We start from the raw sequence: 18,507 nt of genomic DNA on the forward strand, positions 1-18,507 counted from the left end.
AGCACTATTTCCATCCGACTGACGTCTGCATTTCTTTCCCATCTCCTTCGGGATGCTGCCCATCCGAGGGGAAGCTTTCTGCCCAAGAAGAGGACCCTGAGGTCTCTGGAGGATTCAGCCTACACTGGAGGAAGGCTGAAGTGAAGGATGTGTGATGTAAAGCTGGGGAGAGGTGCTACAGTGGGGCTTAGTACCACAAGGATGCAGCCAACCCCATTGATTGACAAGTCCTAATTTTATTGCCCATTTAATGACATGTTTGTTCAACAAACTTAATTTCTCATAAAGCAAAGCACAACTTTTTCTTATAAATAGTATAAATTATTTTATTTACAGAAACTTGTTACAAAACAAATAGACTATATATTTCTTCTCTTTTAAATATCCAAAGTAATTTTCTATCCCTTGACATTTGTTCATTTCTATACAGCAGCCAACAAAGTCCAGCTGAGATGCTCTTGATTATGTGTACACATTTATCAAACTATTCACACATGGTAACACAGGAGATTGCTTTCAGAACCAAGCTTAAAAAAAAAAAAAAAAAGCAAAATTCTTTCAAGGCCCTGCATTCACACTGACAATATGTAGTGCTCACTCAGTGATCTGAAAAGGTAAAATGTCTTACAATAAGATGTAAGAATTATTTTCTTTTAAACAATGAAACTTTTAACAATCATTTTTCAAAGCCCAACTTTTCCCCAACCCAGGACAGAATGGAGACGTTAAGAAATCCCTTGGCAACAGAACTCTTACAGGAAGACAGCTGCCTTTCTAAGTTACATTGTTTTTCAAATTAAACATTTTTTCAATGTTCTCAGAGGTACTTCTTGTATTTTTTTTTAATACAAAATATTGTAAATATCCTATCTTAAACTCTGTATTTCATGAGTGACTAACCAAACAGCTGCTGGCAGACAATGGTTTATAACCCTTGGTGGCACTGGGTTAAATTACTGTGAACCAAAATGTCTTAATTTTAAAATACCTTATAAAAATTACCAGCCTTGATGGCTTTTAACTTCTCCCCTAAAACTTTAGAAATAATATTTAGGTGGAAAAAGCAAACTCCAGAAGTTCAACTCAGCTTTCAAGTCTTTAAAGAGAATCTGTCTGAGCTGAAACTAGGTTCAGGCACTTTCAGCTTTGTTTTGTTGTTTCCCCCATTAATTTAAACCACATCGCATACTAATAACACAGGTGTGCTCAGAGTGTTTTTACACACACACACACACACACACACACACACACAGACTAAACAAAGAAAAGCAGTGTGTCACTTAGTTCCATGTAGTCTATCTGGCAATCAGAGAGAAGCCACGCCCACTTCATCTGTATTAAACCACCCCCGAGACACTGAAAGGGACAGAGACTTTCACAGAACAGAGGCATCCCTTAACTAAGAGGCAGGTTCTAAACTATTGGCTTGGCAGTGAACCACTTCAAATTATAAAAAGGTATTTATTTTTTATTAATTAATAAATAAATACTAGATGATCTCAATTGTACCAAAACAGGATATCAGAAAAAAAGACCTGTGCAAAAATACATATTTAAATATGTACAATTCATTTTTAACAAAATATGTCTTCTGAAATAGGGATACTTCCATATTTATAATAGAACAAGAAATTCCAAAATAAAGATACAAAAGTAGTTTTTTTTTTTTTAATAATTCTTTGTTCAGCATTGCAGCACTTTATTTTTGCGGTTTAAGAAAACGGCAGAAGCTGTCATGAATTCTATTGGAAAGAATATAAAAATTATCTTGGTTTTAAATTGACACCAAAGTCTGTCTAGAAACAACCCAAGTACTGCAAGTTTGGTTTTTGCAAGTTAATCTAATTCAAAAAAATATTTGTACTCCCATATTTTAAATGGTCTTAATTGTTCATCATCATAAAAAGCTGTCAGAGAAAATAAAATATCTGAACAGTCTAAACTTTAGTAGCACTGTTTAGAATATGTCTGTTTGTGACAGGCAGAATCCAAAATGGCTTTTCCTAATGCCGAGGCTGTGTGTTACCCGGAGATATAATGAAGTTCAATTAAAACCCCAGTCTAAGAAATCAAATTGTAACACTAATCTAAGCCTCTACTTTATTCTGAATAAGCTTCCTATTGTGGCTCCTATTCACATCTTTCGGAACAACATGACCTGTCTACAAATTCCATCACTAAAAGCAACTTAATTTATAACCATCAAGTCCCCTTGGTTCTGAGAATAAATCCTACCCACACCCCATTGCACTTGTCACCAAGTCATTACTATGTAACTGATTCCCTCTTCCCTCCTTCCCACCACTGGGATGGACAGCCAAGTGCTCCCTCCCAACTCCACCACACAGGCCATCCATGGTCCCTGCTCATCGCTCTCTCCTAGCATCATCTTTAAACCATTCACTGACTGAATGCATATAAGTAAGATTCTGTTTTCCCTCCCTTAAAAATTCAACATTAGTTAAAGTATCTGCATAAAGTCTCTGTGTTCTCACAGAATAAGGGTAAGTGTAGCAATTCACATTATTAGGCTGGTAACCGAGTGTTTATCCATTCTACCTGCTGTTGACTGAAATTCCCTGAAACTCAAGTTTGTAACCTAAGAATTGTGGGGGAAAGGATGCACTGCCTGGGCTCTGCCCAGACACAGCCAGGACAAGGGTAGGAGCCTTGGGGACTGGACTCTTGGCCACTCTACTGCACTCTCCTGAGCCAGAGGACTTGGCTGTCTGTGCAGGAGCTGTGGTACTGGCCCCAGATCATCCCCACATTCACCGGTAGACCACTTTTCAAGCAATGTCTTAACGTATTAAATATTCTTTGGGAGTGGGGTACTGAACAATCTGAATAGGGCTTTACACCTCACTGAAGGAAGATGGCTGTCACTACCACGAGAAAGGAGGTGTGCATGAGTAAACCTGGTGGCCCACAGAGCTGCTCCCCTCCATGGCACACACAAGGCTCTCTGACCACCCCTTTCTTGGGGGTCCACTTCTCGGCCAACCTGCATCCAGATAAACATCTCTAGTGGCCTGAAGGGGGCTGTGACAGACACAATGACAGCAGTCCTGAAAGCGGAAACTTACACGAAATGGGAGTAATGCCTGGGGAATATTTAAGGACATCATAGTAACTTTAAAAAGGCAAATCTTAAAAAGCAGACTGAGTGAGACAATCAGTCCACCCTGACACACTGTCCAACATGAATGCATTAACAAGAGAAGTCCGTCTCTTTGGAAATCCTGCAAGGTTTGCCCCACTTCATGATTTTTCCCCTCCCCATATCCGGTGTCCCAACTGCTTTTTATCACCAGACATGTTTTCCTTCTTCTCCATCTTCCTCTTCTTCTTTCTTCCCTTCTTTTTTCTCACACATGCGTTTGCACCAGGAAAACTAAGGTTCTGAGATACTTTCAACTTAATATCCGGTTATGAGCAGCTTCAAACCAGGTCTTAAGTTTGGAGAACTCGATGAGCTTCTTATCCACATGACTTGGAGAGGGTTCGGCCACTATGTTATGATGCACTCACCAACATCAGTATTCTATTCCTGAACACTGCTATAAAAATATCTAAAGCCAGATACCCTCTAGGAGGCCAGTCAGGATCAACCCCTTCCCCTTTCTTTGGAAGGCCTCCAGTCTCCAACAAAGGTGCCTACCCTGCTGGAGAGTGACCTACAGGTGAGCATGTGTTCAAAAAAAATTCTTTCTTGAAGGAGAAGAAGAGCCTACAGTAACGCTCTTGCTAAAACATTCTTTTGCCCAGCCAATTACTTCAAGAGTGGCTCCATGATATGCTGCAAGTTAAAAACAAAAACAAAACACAAACAAAAACTTCTCACAGATTGGTAGCAAGCAGTCCAGACCACTGTAACACTGACAAAGCAATCCGGTGGCTGGACTCGATCCAGTGTCCTTTAGGAGTTCTCACTGCTACAGACACAGCTTCAGGAAATCCTTGTCACCCTGGAGCCCACAGGGGTCAGAGAGAGACTCAAAGGCATCGTGGGGTCCAGAGTGCTGAGGAGAGGTGTGGCTTGTCTTCACAAACGTCTGCGGTATTCTTTCCAGTGGTACTGTCAGCTGTCAGGGGCGTGCCTTTGGCTTTCAAAAAGAGGGGGTGAAGAAATACGTAAGTAAGTGGCTAAAGGCTGTGCTCCCAAAGTCTACACTAGGATACCCCAAACTAAAGTTCCACTGATCTGCTTGGGCCAGGGAGAGCCATCACAGGGCCAGCTTCAAGCTTTGCAAAGACTGACTTCAGAGAACCGGCAACAAGAGGCAGCTGCCTGGGTTTCCAGTGCTCATGTTTGCCTTCTGGTCTATCTAAGCGTTTTCAAATTTGTGATCTTGAAGCCATTCTAGGCTGTGAATTCAGAACCAAGCTAGATGTGCTAACATACAGGTGTGGCAGCTTGCACCAAGGCATTGCCCACACACAGGGAGGAAACTCTGTCCTTCCCATGGGGTAAAAAGGGCCGAGCGGCCATGAACAGACTGGGGTGGGGGGGGCTACTATGTTCACAGATGTCAGCCTATGAAACAGGCCTTTAAAAGCCTTCTCCATAAGAAACAGCAAGCCGGGGTTTCTACTTCTAGAAACAGTGCTTGTTTTCAGACAAGGTCTCTCTGAGTAGTCCTGGCTGTCCTAGAACAGGCTGGCCTTGAATGCAGAGAACTACCTGCCTCTGCCTCCAAATGATGGGATTTAAGACATGTCACCATGCCCGCTTTCAGGGATAGCATTGTTTAAAGTGCTTTTAAGTCATGTGTTTCTCTGAGATTCTTATACAGCTGTGGATCCCTCCCAGCCAGAGAAAACACTCTGTAAGATTTATATAACATCCCCTGATTGCAAGCCACGGGGTCCCCAGGATTTGTGAAGTATAATTAAAAATAAAAGATAAAAGCATCCTCAACAGAGAAAATCTTTCTATAACATCCAAACTTGGACTATCTGGGTCTTCCCAGCCCCATGGGGTAAAGAAAGGGCAGGGGGAAAGCTGGCAGATCATAATCCAAACTGTCCAACAGATATGTAGGCTGTAGGAGACTTTTTTGCCTAGCTCTGCAATGTCTCTTTAAACGGTGACAAGGTAGGGAGCAGTTGCTCCATGTTGGCGTGACCATATTCCACTCCCAGATCTTCCACAGTCACTGCCAGTCCTTGCTGCCTCCAGCGCCCACTGCTACCTTCACCTCTCCCATTGGTTTCCTGTGGCTAAAAGGAAGGTCGACCCAAGTCTAATGTTCTAACTGAAGATGGTGTGCAGGCTCTAAGCTACAAATGTAGGGACCTCAGCCCACAGGATCACATGCTCAGAGGAAGTTTTGAGGGTAATCCTATTATTTCTTGCTGTTTTTGTACTTCTGCTACATGAATCACAACTATACGAATAACCACAACATAAGCAAAGCAAAGCTCACATTTGCCCAAGTATCCCTACCCCAAAAGGCTGAACTCGCGCAGCTACTTGGAATTTAAGTAGCTGATTCCCCCGTTCATTTTGGCATTGTCAATCCACACAAATATTGCAGAAAAGTAAATTACTATAGTAAATGGCATTTTCTGAAAAAGCCCTAGGCACTTAGGTTCTGGGGATGAGGTAAAGGGGAAATAACATAAAAGAGAGCCTCACTTTTTAAGTCAGGGCTCTGGGGTGCTGCTGCTGCAATTCCTGTTCGTAAGCAAGGAGAGAAGACATCCTGATGAATGGAATAACAGGATGAGAGATGAGCTGAAGTTAGGGCAAAAGAAGCTGGAAGAAAGAACTCCATGAAAGACAGTCGGAAAAACAAACAAGAAAGCTGGGGAACAGACAAGATACAGCACAAGCAAGTCACGACTACTATGAACCCAGTGAGTCCCGCCCTACTGATGGGCTGCACAATACACAACACATGTCTTCTTAAGGTCTGCCTTGGAACAATCCTGAACCTTACCTCCCACCTCCCTTGAACATAGCGAGGAGAAAATGTGGGTGCAATTAACCAGATACCTAAAACTGCTCAACATAAAACAGTTCAAGCTTTTTTTTTTTTTTTTAAAGGTTTAAAGTAATTGCTTACTAGAAGCAGGTTGATTTCAGCCTAGCTTTCTTCACGGGAACATATGAGAGTCACTACACAGACTGAAAACACTCCCCACTTCCTTCGCTAACAGAATCAGGATACCAACTCTGTGCCTTTGCAAAGGGCACCCCTTCAACATTGCTGTTATGCCTGATGCTTTCTTCAGGCCTAGATGCTAAATGCATGTTTGGTTCTATTCAGTAACATCTCGAAAGGCGTAAGACATTCTGTAGAGATGTTTCCCTTCAGATAGACACGGACTTCCCTTTGTTAAAGATGACCATGGAAGCTGGGCATCCACTATAGGCAAACAAACCAACCTAACCAGTTTTCAGAGCGGACAAAGGGCCCCAAAAAAGAGGCAACAGAAACACTAGGAGATCAGAGTCCATTTCCTACCTGATGAAGGAGGGAACTGTTCGTCAGTCCTTGGGCCCCTGGGATGGTGCCTGTATGTTTCATGTGGACGTTGTTCATGGCTGGCAATTTGGCAACCTTTGTAGGTTTGCTGCCACTGTTGCTGACATTGCTAGAGCCCGGAGAGCACTTTCTTTTCTTCCCTATGAGTTTGTCTAGAGGAGTGTGTGAGTGTGCAAAGCTGCCCTGTGAGCTGACAGGCAGTTCACTGGACTGATGGATGAAGGGCCCGAGAGAAAGAGTGGAGTCACTGCTGTTCACCACCACACTCATCCTCTTGATGGGCTCCGCAGGACTCATGCCAGGAGGACCCCTTCCTGCCAGCTCATGCCGCAGGCTGGCCGAGTCGGCTCTACTTGTCACACAGCTGAGGCCAAGGCTGTGGGAGGATGCTGCCGGTGACAGGTATGGAGTCCCGGAGTGAGCCACACAGTTTTTCCTGAAAGAGTCCACGGAATGAGAAGAGGAGGTGGAGGATGACGAGGAGGAGGAAGAATGAACTAACAGTGGGGAATTGCTTTTGCGTTTCTTTCCTGAGCCACCACTGGCACTGCTACTGGCACCATGACAGTTAATGCTGTTACCAGAAGACTCCTTGGGCCTTACAGACTTGCTAGGTTTCAATTTCTGAGGTTTTTTGGACAGAGGGGAGGAGGGGACTGAAGAGAGGCCGGAGGGCGTGGAGGGGGATGAGGATGAAGCAGAGACTTGTCTGGATTGCATACTGCACACAGGATCCATTGCCCCAGAAACAGCAGGCTGTGCATTCAGAGTGGTTCCATGAGCTGGTACCGATTTGCTATTTGGGGAGATGCAGGTGGATGACAGCAGAACTGGGGATGCAGAGACAGTGGTTGCTGCAAAATAGCTGATCCCACCTTGGGATGTCGGCACAGAATTTGTCCGGTGAGGAATACGGGCAGAAACAGTTGATGTGGTACAGGGCACTGGTGGGATTTTCCTGTAAAAAGGAGATACCACGGGTGAAAATGACCACAGGTAACCATGAACACTTACCATACTATAACTGGCCATGGATGGTTATAGATAGGCACTCCTTTATCACATACTCTGATCACAAAGATCAATCCAAAACAAACCAAATCCTGATGTATCTTTCCTTCCAACTCTTTATGCTTCCCAGGGGCCTGGAAACACTGTGCACGCCTCTCCCCTGCCACAGCTCTGGCTTCAGGCTCCACTGCAGATCCGGAGCAGCAGTCTTTCTTACACCCCAAGCACACGCCACGACACAAGAACCCCAGCATGTCCTCAGTCTGGCCACTCTAGTTAGCTCTGGCCTCTGCTTATCACTTTAATTTCGACTCATCACTTTCTTAAGACGTCTGCCCTGGGGTGGGGAGAGGGAGGAGAAGAGTTGGCTCAGCAGTTAAGAACACTGGATCCTCTTTCAGAAGACCCAAGTTCAATTTTCAGCATCCGCATGGTAGCTCACAAGTGTCTGTAATCCAGCTCCAGGGGATCTGACAACCCTCATACAGACATCAATGAAGGTAAACTAAGTCTGTCCTGACCACCATGCCTTGCTTGCATCTCTAAGACTCCTGGTGATAGACTTTGTGAGACTGGAGGTGACTTTAATATGCGACCGCAAAGCATTTACTCCTTCGCAGTTGCTGTAACCCACAACGTATGCACCATTTTATCCTTAAGGCCTGGAATACAATACTCAAATACTGAGGAACTTCAATCAAAACTAAGTCACTTAAGCAACAGGCAGGCTGTGAGTGTTTGCCTGGACACTGCACAGGAGACAAATCCAACGGGGGGCTTTGGGTGGTCCAAGGACGTATGTTTGTAATGTCTGGGTAAAGTAGTGATTAGGGATGAGAGATCCATTTGGAGAGCCAAACGCGAGAGATACATGCCCTTTTCTTTTAGCTCTGAGTTTTAAAAAAATGTGACCGCATAAAAGAGAAAGAGAACCCAATAAGCCTGACGGCAGCACCAGAGTCCAGGTGACAACAGCGACAAAGCGGAACAGGCCAATGGTGCCAAGCTCAGGAGTTTGGAAGACGACAACGGCTTGAGCCAAGGGATGAGAGTATTTTGAGCAACATACGACACCTGTACCTATTAAAGACAAACAATAAAATGGGCTGGGGAGGCTGTGCCAAGACCACCCTACCTTAGCCTGGATGTGATGGCCCTGGCTGACTCAGTCACAACCCCAGGGAGCTCCTCCACATTCAAGGGACAGATGTGGCCTAAGATGTTGCCATGTGACTTCTCTACTAACATTAGGAATTAATGGCTGTGCTTATTTCTACTTTAAAACTGAACTTCTGCATCTCTACTCGGCTGCACATTAAATAAGCACTTATGCAGCTTAAGCCACAAGCATACTTACCATACAGGAAGTCTCAGGGAAAGCACACAGACGTTAGCAGATTCAATGTGGAGCCTACAGTGAGAAGCCTGGCTCTATCCTTGTGATAGTCACTGATATTACCTAAGAGTTTTTTTTTTTTCAGAAATGTGAATTTCCAGACCTCAGCTCAGACAACCTCAGTAGAATCTGTCTCAGAACAACATAACCCAGGCAAGGTCTTGCATGTACTCTGCTCACTGGCTGCAGTAACTGACTATGGCCACTAGGTGGCTCGTGAGACTGGGACTTAAAGACCAGGCTGCCTGAAAACAAATCCCGAGAAAAGAAAAAGGGTTTCTTCCGTAGGCAACGTGTGAACCTCTTGGAACTATGATATAACTGCTTCCTCTTTTAAAAGATCTAACAAGCCAGATAAAGGTATACAAGAAAATAATAGAGTACTGTATGTGGAAACAGGAGACAGGGGAACTGACACCCCAAACTGTGAAAGCACCTCTGGGTGATGTCTGTTCCATGCCCTTCCCAGATCAATACAGGGGCAGGGTTCACGGAGATCACAGGAGCCTGCGATGGCCTTGGATCATGGCAATGCGCCACAGAAAGGGCTGGGCAAACTTCACTACTGTTCAGAGCACCCAGGAGCTATGAGGACGCCAGGCTCACATCCTCTTTCTACTGACACCCAAATTTACTGAGGGAGCAACTAAAGGGCAAGGGGACAAGACTGCTGCTCGAATAGGCCTCTCCCACAAGGAAAGCGCTCCTGCTGAGCCAGTATGACAGGACCCAGACACTGTGGCAATACCCTGCAGCATCTGAGAGGCCCCTGGCAGTTCTTTGGGTGAGAAGTGCTAAGCTCCCCCAGTTCATTAAGGACTGAGGAAAGGTTGCCCAGAAATCAACTTACAGCGCTCCCGCTGCAGGGAGCATTCTACAACACTTACGGCTGGGTCCCAGCTAGTGCATCAATGAACCACACACACTCCCCATCGCTGCACTGACTTTTAAGAACAGGTCACAGGGTTAGGGTGCATGTAGCTCAGTGGGTAGAGTGCTGGCTGTGCGGACATACAGCTGAGGGTCTGACCCACAGCACCACATGAAACCAGGCATGGTGTGCCTGTAATCCCAGCACCCAAAAGGCAGAGACTGGAAGATCAGAAGTTCAAGGTCAACTTTGGCTTCACAGCAAGACAGAAGTCAGCCTGGGATAAAAAAGCAGCTTCTGTGGATAAATGAGCCAGAGTTCATGTCAATGGACAGGAGGACTAAGTAATGAGGTGGTCTTCCTGACACAACCTGCCAGAGCCAACCTCAGAAACCCGCTTTTTCAGAACTCACGGTTCCTGTCCACATATGCCACTAGGAACAAAACCATTTCTACTCCACTGCTGGCTGCAGATCACTTACTAATCCAGGAAGGTCAGCAATGTGGACAGGTGTGCTATCCCCTCAGAAAGGAGAGAACAGCAAGAAGAAGGCCAGAGCGACACTGGCTGCCCTCAGTCTACTTGGCACTGCAAAAATCCAAGTCCAACAATGTCATGGGGACAGACTTACTGACAAGGCCCCAACCAGCTGTAGCTGAGCACCAAGAAAGCAGGTGGTAAGAGCAACTGGCCTCGCTACCATCTGTTCGAAAGGTGGTGGACAGGAGGCGACCTGAGAGTCCTCTGTAATAAAATATCCCACTGAACACAAGTTTTCCCCAAATATTCTTCTAAAAGACATCCCCAAGTGAAAAGAGCCGTGGAAATGCTCTGCAGCATGCAGAGTGCCTCCCGCTGTGACAGCTGCAAAAGCCCCACCGAGTCACAGAAGCTGCAGCAGTGCTGCACTGAGAAGTGCTGCATCAGAAAAGGAGCTTACTTGAAACCAAGGTGTGTTTTTGGCCAAGGATCCCTTCTTATAAGCTTTTAGTAAATATTAGGATTCATAATACTATAGAGGAGTGTCCACGGCTGGGGTGACCAGCTAAGGACAGACAGAAAGCTGCGGCCCAGCCAGCTCACCCCTGCACACACAGTCTCGGTGCTGCCTGGGGCCCTGCCTGCCTCTCGGGCCTTGTCTCTTATATACTTGCGCTCTTGCTTCTCAAATCATCACCTTCCTGACTAGGTACCTTCACACATCAGGTTTCTCCTCGGGAAAGTAGCACGCCTCACACCGGTGACAGTTTTCCAGACCCATAGTCGACTATTTTCCCGTATCAGCTCTGTTTGGAAACAAACTGCCACCTAGCAGCCCCATCACTAACCTACTGTGGGACCTTGTATATCTGTTGAATTAACTAGAAAAAAAAAAGATAATCATAGTCATGTAGCAAAGACTGGTAAAAATCAATAGCTAGCAATCCCCAGCACAGAGCTAGCTCTCGGTAGGTATTTTCAGTATCTGATACTGAGCTGTAATCCTTTGTTAGCTGGCTTCTTGTGTTCCTACGGTACGATGAGGTCTTTACATGTGGGAGTTCTTCTACTATGAGCCCAGAACAAGATGTGGCTGCCGAAACAGTGAATGAAAACAGGGGAAGAGTAGGTGCTTTTTTCTCCCTGATGCTGGCTAATGGCTACCTCCCCGTTTAGATAAGCAGTCAGTCTTAAAAAATGGAAAACACAACGTAAGGTCACCAGGTTGGCCCTGCCCCCACCACCAAGAAACACTTACTTCCAGAGCTGTGCATTCAAATGCTTCTCTACCATGAGGTTAAGGGCACATCGAAGTCGGTTCCACCTGGAGTCAAACACGTAATAACCTCTTCCAATCTGCCGGCTCCCAAATGTGCAAAACTGAAAGAGAGAGCAGACACAGTGTACATGCACAGTGTACGCAGTGTCACTTCCGCTGCCAGCGGAGGTCAGGGTCCTTTCACATTCAAGAAGGGAACAAGACACCAAAGAAAAGTCAGAGCTGAAAGGCCTTGAGTACCAGAACCCACGAAACTTGTGGGCACTAATGCCGGCCATTCGCTTTGAGGAAGGACGAAGGAAAAGCAAGAATAGAAGGCCCCAGGAGGAGTACACAGGTGCGCAAGTTCAGCACCCTGTCTACCTGCACTGGGGAGGCCACCACAAGCAGATGCAGAACTTACCGATGCTGGCTGGGGATGGTGACCTGAATAATGACAGTCCAGCTTTTCAACAGACTCTTCTTTGTCATCACCTTCACCCTCCTCACTGGATAACCGAGAAACTGGCTCAGTGGCAGGCAAGGGAGGGTGTGGAGACTCGTGGCTTGGAGGAGGGTCAATGGGAGTGCTCCCACCTTGCTGAGCAGGGCAGCCTGGAGGCCTGAATGAAAGGCACAGCTCAGAACAGTGGTACAAGCTGGTCATTAGCAGCCTTAACCTAAAACCACAGAGGATGGAGGAGGAGCAGGCCCACCAGCCCTAAGGCAGCATACTGACTCGTGTGTGTGTGTGTGTGTGTGTGTGTGTGTGTGTGTGAAGCAGGTCCACTAGCCCTAAGCAGTATGCTGACTCCCTGTGTGGGGTAGAGGAAAAAGGGGGGAGCTTTCCTTAGCATTTCAGTTCGAAGGTTAGTGTCTGTCAGATACAGCCAAAGGCAGCTTATAGCTTTCTGTCCCCCAGAGTCATCTGGTGTACAAGGCCGTCTTCCACCGTCTATGAAGAACAAGGCACACATGGACCTGGAGAGGACTCTTGGGCTGACTGTTCTTCGTACCCCACAGTATTTCCACACTGCTGCATCTGTGTGGTCACTGGCAAAGAGCTCTAGTGTAGCCTTAGAGACAGGAGGGGGACACAGCGAGGCAGCGTTACTTCCTCACACAGGGAATGATGTTCTCTCCCTACCTCCAGGATGGCCTAGTGGTCCCTAAATAAATCTAACTCTTCAGATGAAGGTCTTCATTGAGAAGATGCCAAAGAAGGGGCACAGAAGGAATCTTTTCTGAGACCTGACTATATTCTTGGAAGCCCCCACTGAGCATTCTCTACTGCCTTGTTTCTAAACCACAGAACTCATGGTGGGCTGTTCTGAAATGTCCAAGTACACATTTAGGTTATCCTGAGGGAGACGCTTGTACCTAATGGAGTCATCCCAAGGATCATATACAAGAATGTAAAATTAAGCAGCAGCAGCAGCCAGGGGCTGACACACCAGCAGAAGCCCTGTGGCCAACTACTAAACAGCACACTGCATCCTTACACCCCAGCCCCACAACCCTGTACCTTTAAATAGGTCCAAAGTCCTTGACTTCAGCTTTGTTGATCATGCATAAGCACACATATGTGCTCTTCTCACTGTCGCTAAGTTATGTGCACACTAAATTCTTATTAAATCACTCTGACTCACTGCTTTCCAGGCTGCCGAAAGGTCTACTTTATGCTGAAGACAAAGTTCCCATAAGTGAATGAAAACCCATGCTGATAAATAGATGTATGAAGGTTAACTTCTCACTATACGGCCAAAGCCATCTGAGACATTCCTACTAGGAACCCAAAGGAAAGACCAAATCTCAGCTCTGCTTATCAGGGTTAAGAGAAACCTGGCACAGGACCACCAGAGGGCACAGGACCACCAGACGGCAGGAACTTCTAGCTTTACACTAGTGTTTCATCTGTGCCTAGGAGCTCTGGTGAAAATTTATTGAAGACTTCAACAGTTTTTACAGTAAAACACAATTTAAAAAGTATCAGTTCCCATTTTGACAGTGGCACAGACTTCTTGACAGCACAGCAGTGCAGGAGGAGGATGAGACGCAGGACACATGGCATCTAGACACCTGTTCCCTAAAGGAGGGACACAGCTGGAGGCTTGGCTTACCTTGGAAGACTAGGAGTATGAGGTTTCGGTTTACTAGCTAAGAAAGGCTTTGACTCTGAAGAGAGGTGTGGCTCCTGTGGCATCCGAGGAGGGGTGGGGTGCGGGTCCCTGAGAGGATGTGGTGGCTGCTGAGAGTCTGGATGGCGAATCAATTCCTTTTCCCTGGTTTTGTTTTTGTGTTCGGCCAATAACACGTCAAATCGTTTTCTTCTACCCTGAACAGCTCTCCGCTGGGTTAAGGAATGTGTCTACAACAGACATGTGCAAACGTAAACAAAAACAACAAACACAAACTCAGAAATTTCAATAATTAGGTTAATGTGCTAGCTTTCAAAGATAAGACACCTCTCCATTTACTCAGCTCTTTTCTCTTCGGGAGCTAGAATCACAAGACTGCAGCTTCCATCCATAGGAAGAAGCTTGGGCATGTTGTTCCACATGAAGAAAGGAGTGACCCTAGCTGGACCACCTGCACAGAAACGAATACGAAGGGCGGACACTCATGCTTTGTGCCATTAAGAATACTCAGGCCTTTTATGAATTTCATCAAAAAAAAAAAACCAAACCAAACCAAAACAAACAAACAAACAAAAAAAAACCCAAAACTAAAACCTTGGGACAATTAAAATTCTGAGTACTAATTCAAATGCATATTGGTAAAGTATTCTTTTAGTAACTGAGGACAGAAGTTAATGTAACTGCTTTTCTCTAATAAAATAAGTTATGAAGAAAGAAGGAGCTTACTTGAGAGAAAAGAAAGAACCCAAGGCAGAAAGAAAGAGAACTGTGAACCCTAAGAGCCAGAAATGCAGTAAACACCAGAAGCACACAATGGGGCTGGGCTCTCGTATGTCTAGATGGTATTTCTGAGACGGGAAACGGGCACACAGAGAATGTGGCAGTTTTGGCTTTAAAAAGGTGACTAAGATAAGCCAACTCTTGGTCAAATATTACAAGAAAACATCACATTATCAAATGCATTTGATAGTCACAGATATTTCTTTCTTTTTTTTTTTTTTTTTTTTTTTGTTTTGTTTTTCGAGACAGGGTTTCTCTGTGGCTTTGGAGCCTGTCCTGGAACTAGCTCTTGTAGACCAGGCTGGTCTCGAACTCACAGAGATCCGCCTGCCTCTGCCTCCCGAGTGCTGGGATTAAAGGCGTGCGCCACCACCGCCCGGCAGTCACAGATATTTCTAACCATTAATTTTATTTTCATTCATGTATATGCACATGTGTCTGTAAGTGGGCACCTGCATGTGATGTCAGAGGGCTGGGAGAAGTGACAGAAAGCCGAGAATCACCAAGGTAGGTGCTGGAAGTGAACTTCAATCTCCTAGAGGGGCAGCACAGACCCTTAGCCAAAAAGCATCCTACAGCCTCTGACATTTTTAAAAGCAAATACCCAAAGTCCAATGCCATTCCAATCAGAAGACAAAGCTGACTCTTCAAGAGTGACATGCTCAGAGTTAAGCCGACCTGACCAAAAGTCAAGTCCAAACGCTGTGAAAGTCGTTCTGCATGGCCTAGCTCCTCTCCTCAGCCTACTAACACTACTGCCACTTGGGTCTAAAGTAGACGGACACCAGTCCTCGGAATCATTAACTACAACGGCCTTGCTTCTTTTCTATGGATACAGTGGATTAATCTGAACATTTATACTTTTTAGGTTACAGAATTCCAAAACAAATGGTTTATGTGAACACATTCATGACTCACTGCACTAACCACACATAGTGGTCTAAAGGTCTACACAGCACAGCAGCAAAGCAACACATGCGAGAAGCATGCAGGGGATCATGCCTCTAACCCTCATGGGAGCTTAGGTCAGCATGGATCTCCTCCTTGGAGGAAAAACTGTAAACTAAGTTGCACCCAAAATCTAGCCTGGCACAGATAAATTTATTGCCCTCAATTTCTGGTAATATGCAATATATTTTTACAAGAAAGCAACTTAAATGAAAACAAGGAACTTTATTCTGCTCATTACTAGAAGAACAGTCACCATTTAGCAAATGCTTCAAACAAAAAGCATATAAAAGGCCTTCGCTGAACAGACAGTTCAGAAGTTAAGGGTACTGGCTGCTTTTCCAGAGGACCCTGGTTCAATTCCCAGCACCCACATAGTAGCTCAGAACCATATGAAACTCCAGTCTTAGAGGAAGTCTAAACCCTCTTCCAGATTCCATGGGAACTGGCAACATGTGGTGTACACACATAAATGCAAATCAAACACCCATATACATGAAGAATTTTTTTCACATGAAGAATCTTAGAAAGCATATAAAAACAATGGCCTATCAATACATGTATAAGAATGAATGGACATATCCTGGTATTGTTTGTCTCTCTAGGTCAATGTACGAACATCTTCTAATATTTGACTGTATTAAGTTGGCTCTGAGGAGCAAGACATGCTCTGAGACCCTTGCTTGCTGCCCTCAGCTGCTTGGAGTTCCACGTACCGCCTCCTTCCTTTCTTCCTGGGCAGCTTCCGGCCCCTTCCAGGCTCTAGTCTAAGGTTCTGTGACATGAAAGGGCCGTCACTCATACTTCCTCTGATTCCTCGGTGCCACATAAGCCAGAATCCAGTTTTACTCCTGTTTCTGTGGCTGTGATGCCTTCAAACCTTCCTCCTCTAGACCTTCCCAATCCAAGCCTCTCTCCTGTCCATAAATCATCAGTAATAACAGATCATACAGTGGTGCTTACACTTAGAAACCATTCTTTACTAATTCTCTGGTTCCTGCCTCCTATTGTAACGTCCACAAGGCTAGAAGACATGCACTGATAGTATTAAAGTCTGTAACTTGTGGGACTTCAAATATGGTTTGTGCTCAGAGTTGTGTGCAATGGAAAGGTTATTATCTGGTACACTGACAGGGAAGAAGAAGGACAAAAGCCAACAGTTACAAATCTCCTGCAGAGAGGTACAGTAGCAGGCTGTGTGCGAAATGGACCAGTGGCAGCAGTGCAGATGGGAGCAGACGGCAAGCAGCTCCCTGTCGGTTACAGCACCCAACAGTCAATGTCCAGGACATAAGAGACCTGGGATCAACCCATGGGCATGGAGATAGGGCTATCAGGCATGTTAAGTCCTACAGAATGAACAGTATTAGGCCAAAGAGAAAGCAAAGACAATGCGAACACACAAAACAGTGGGAGACAGGAAAAGCACCGTCAAGGTGCATACCTAACTGGAGCTGCGTTCTCTGCCACTCTCATGCTAAACTAATGCCAATCAGGCCTAAAGACACAAAAAGCTCAGAACCACACTAACAGCAATGACCCTTCCAGCACAGCAGAACAATACGCGCTACTGAAAGGCAAAGACGGCATACAGCTGTACACGGGCAGGTCACTTGGCAGTGAAGGCACAGGAAGGAGACAATGAAACTCCCTGAAGACTTTATAAGACATCCAAACTCACAAAACTCAAGAGTGGAGACACAGTCACTCAGGTCATGGGGACAAGACGGAACTAAAGGTTCCCATCAACACAGAGAGATGCTCAGTTAAGAAGATGGGTAAGTTTCAGAAGTGTGCTGGTCAACAAAATGCCAACAGTCAACAATACCATACTCCACACTGAAATATCAGGAAACGACCAGCTGCTTCATGGATCACGTAAAAAGCACATCAAAGATAAATAACCATTGGTAACACATTTCTAGACAACCCGTGTTACAAAGAGCCAGGTGGCAAGAGGGGAAGAGAAGAGGTGAAGTTATTCCCATGACGTGGAACATAGGTAAGGATTGCTTTAAAAAAGCTGCAGAGAAACCCTGTCTCGAAAACCCAAAAAAAAAAAAAAAAAAAAAAAAAAAAAAAAAAAAAAAAAAAAAAAAAGTGCATTTAATCACACGTCAAACCGTGACAGACTCTAGGGGCCATCATCAAAAACTAATAGCAACATACAACTATATCATTCAATTAGTAGTCTAAGGAAAGAAGAACAGTTAGTTCTAAGGCATGGGCTTTTCACCTAGAAATCTGATCCATGCATGTATTTTTCTCAATGAGAATAAGGCTTACAATTTTTTGAAAGTTAGACGTTTAAAAGTTTCAGATTTCCCAGAACATTTAGATCCCTGTTGTGATGACAATGGTAGCCATACACCTGTAATCTCAGTGCTTAGGAGAATTACTTGAGTCCAGCATCTCAAAGAGTAATCTGAACAGGAAGACCCATTTCAAAGCCCCACTGCATAAAATGGTAGTCACAAGAATTAAATTGAAATCTAGATTAATAACTGTCACATGGGCCAGTAAGAGAGCTTAGTGGAGAAGGGCACCAGGCAGAAGCCGAACGGGGTAGCCACCTTCTACAAGCTATCCTCTGACCTCACATGAGCCACAAAACATTTAGGAAAGAGGGGGAACAAAATAATAAAGCAGTAAGAGCACCTAAAAGTGATGGTGGTGGAAATATCTGACTCCTGCAAGATGTACTCGGTCCTTCATGTGTGTGCTGTATGCTCATACATGAAGATGTACATAAAAAATAAATTAAAATTTTATGAGAAAAGTAAAGCCCCTTGCACAGGTGAAGTCATGGTAACTCACATAGTTACCAGTTTTGTCAAATTGACATTTTTTTTTTGTCACAACCTGTTACCTAATTTACACAACCAAGGATAGCCAGAGAACACTGGCTCCTTGTGGGTGGGAGGGCTGTGGGAACAGCATGGGGATGGTATGGTACTAAGAGCCCTGTGCACACCAGCCTTCACTTCTGCTACAGAAAGCACCAACCTTGCAAGTCAAAGACCTGGTGCAGGGCTTCTTGGTGTCCAGATCGATGACCCCACAGTGGATATCAGGATCAAACTCTCTTTCTGTCAGGAACACACAAACATTACTGCAGCAGGTGTATTAA

General features: G+C 45.1%; 1 protein-coding gene across 2 annotated transcripts in view; it reads right to left on the minus strand.

Annotated features, from left to right (window-relative positions):
* Positions 1–216: 216 nt before the first annotated feature.
* Positions 217–18,507, minus strand: part of Atxn7 (ataxin 7) — a 96,827-nt gene continuing 78,536 nt past the window's right edge. Inside the window, exons 6-12 of one of the 2 annotated variants that reach the window (XM_038348918.2) lie at positions 18,384–18,466; positions 13,632–13,879; positions 11,936–12,134; positions 11,512–11,633; positions 6,474–7,452; positions 5,642–5,708; positions 217–4,106 (exon numbers count right to left, since the gene is read on the minus strand). In XM_038348918.2, coding sequence (XP_038204846.1) covers positions 3,997–4,106; positions 5,642–5,708; positions 6,474–7,452; positions 11,512–11,633; positions 11,936–12,134; positions 13,632–13,879; positions 18,384–18,466 — 1,808 coding nt within the window. In that variant the 3' untranslated portion in view covers positions 217–3,996. The remainder of the gene's footprint in view (positions 4,107–5,641; positions 5,709–6,473; positions 7,453–11,511; positions 11,634–11,935; positions 12,135–13,631; positions 13,880–18,383; positions 18,467–18,507) is intronic. The other variant, XM_038348919.2, reaches the window with a different exon arrangement.

The sequence above is a fragment of the Arvicola amphibius genome, chromosome 12 (assembly GCF_903992535.2).
Source record: "Arvicola amphibius chromosome 12, mArvAmp1.2, whole genome shotgun sequence".
Classification (NCBI taxonomy): Eukaryota; Metazoa; Chordata; class Mammalia; order Rodentia; family Cricetidae; genus Arvicola; species Arvicola amphibius.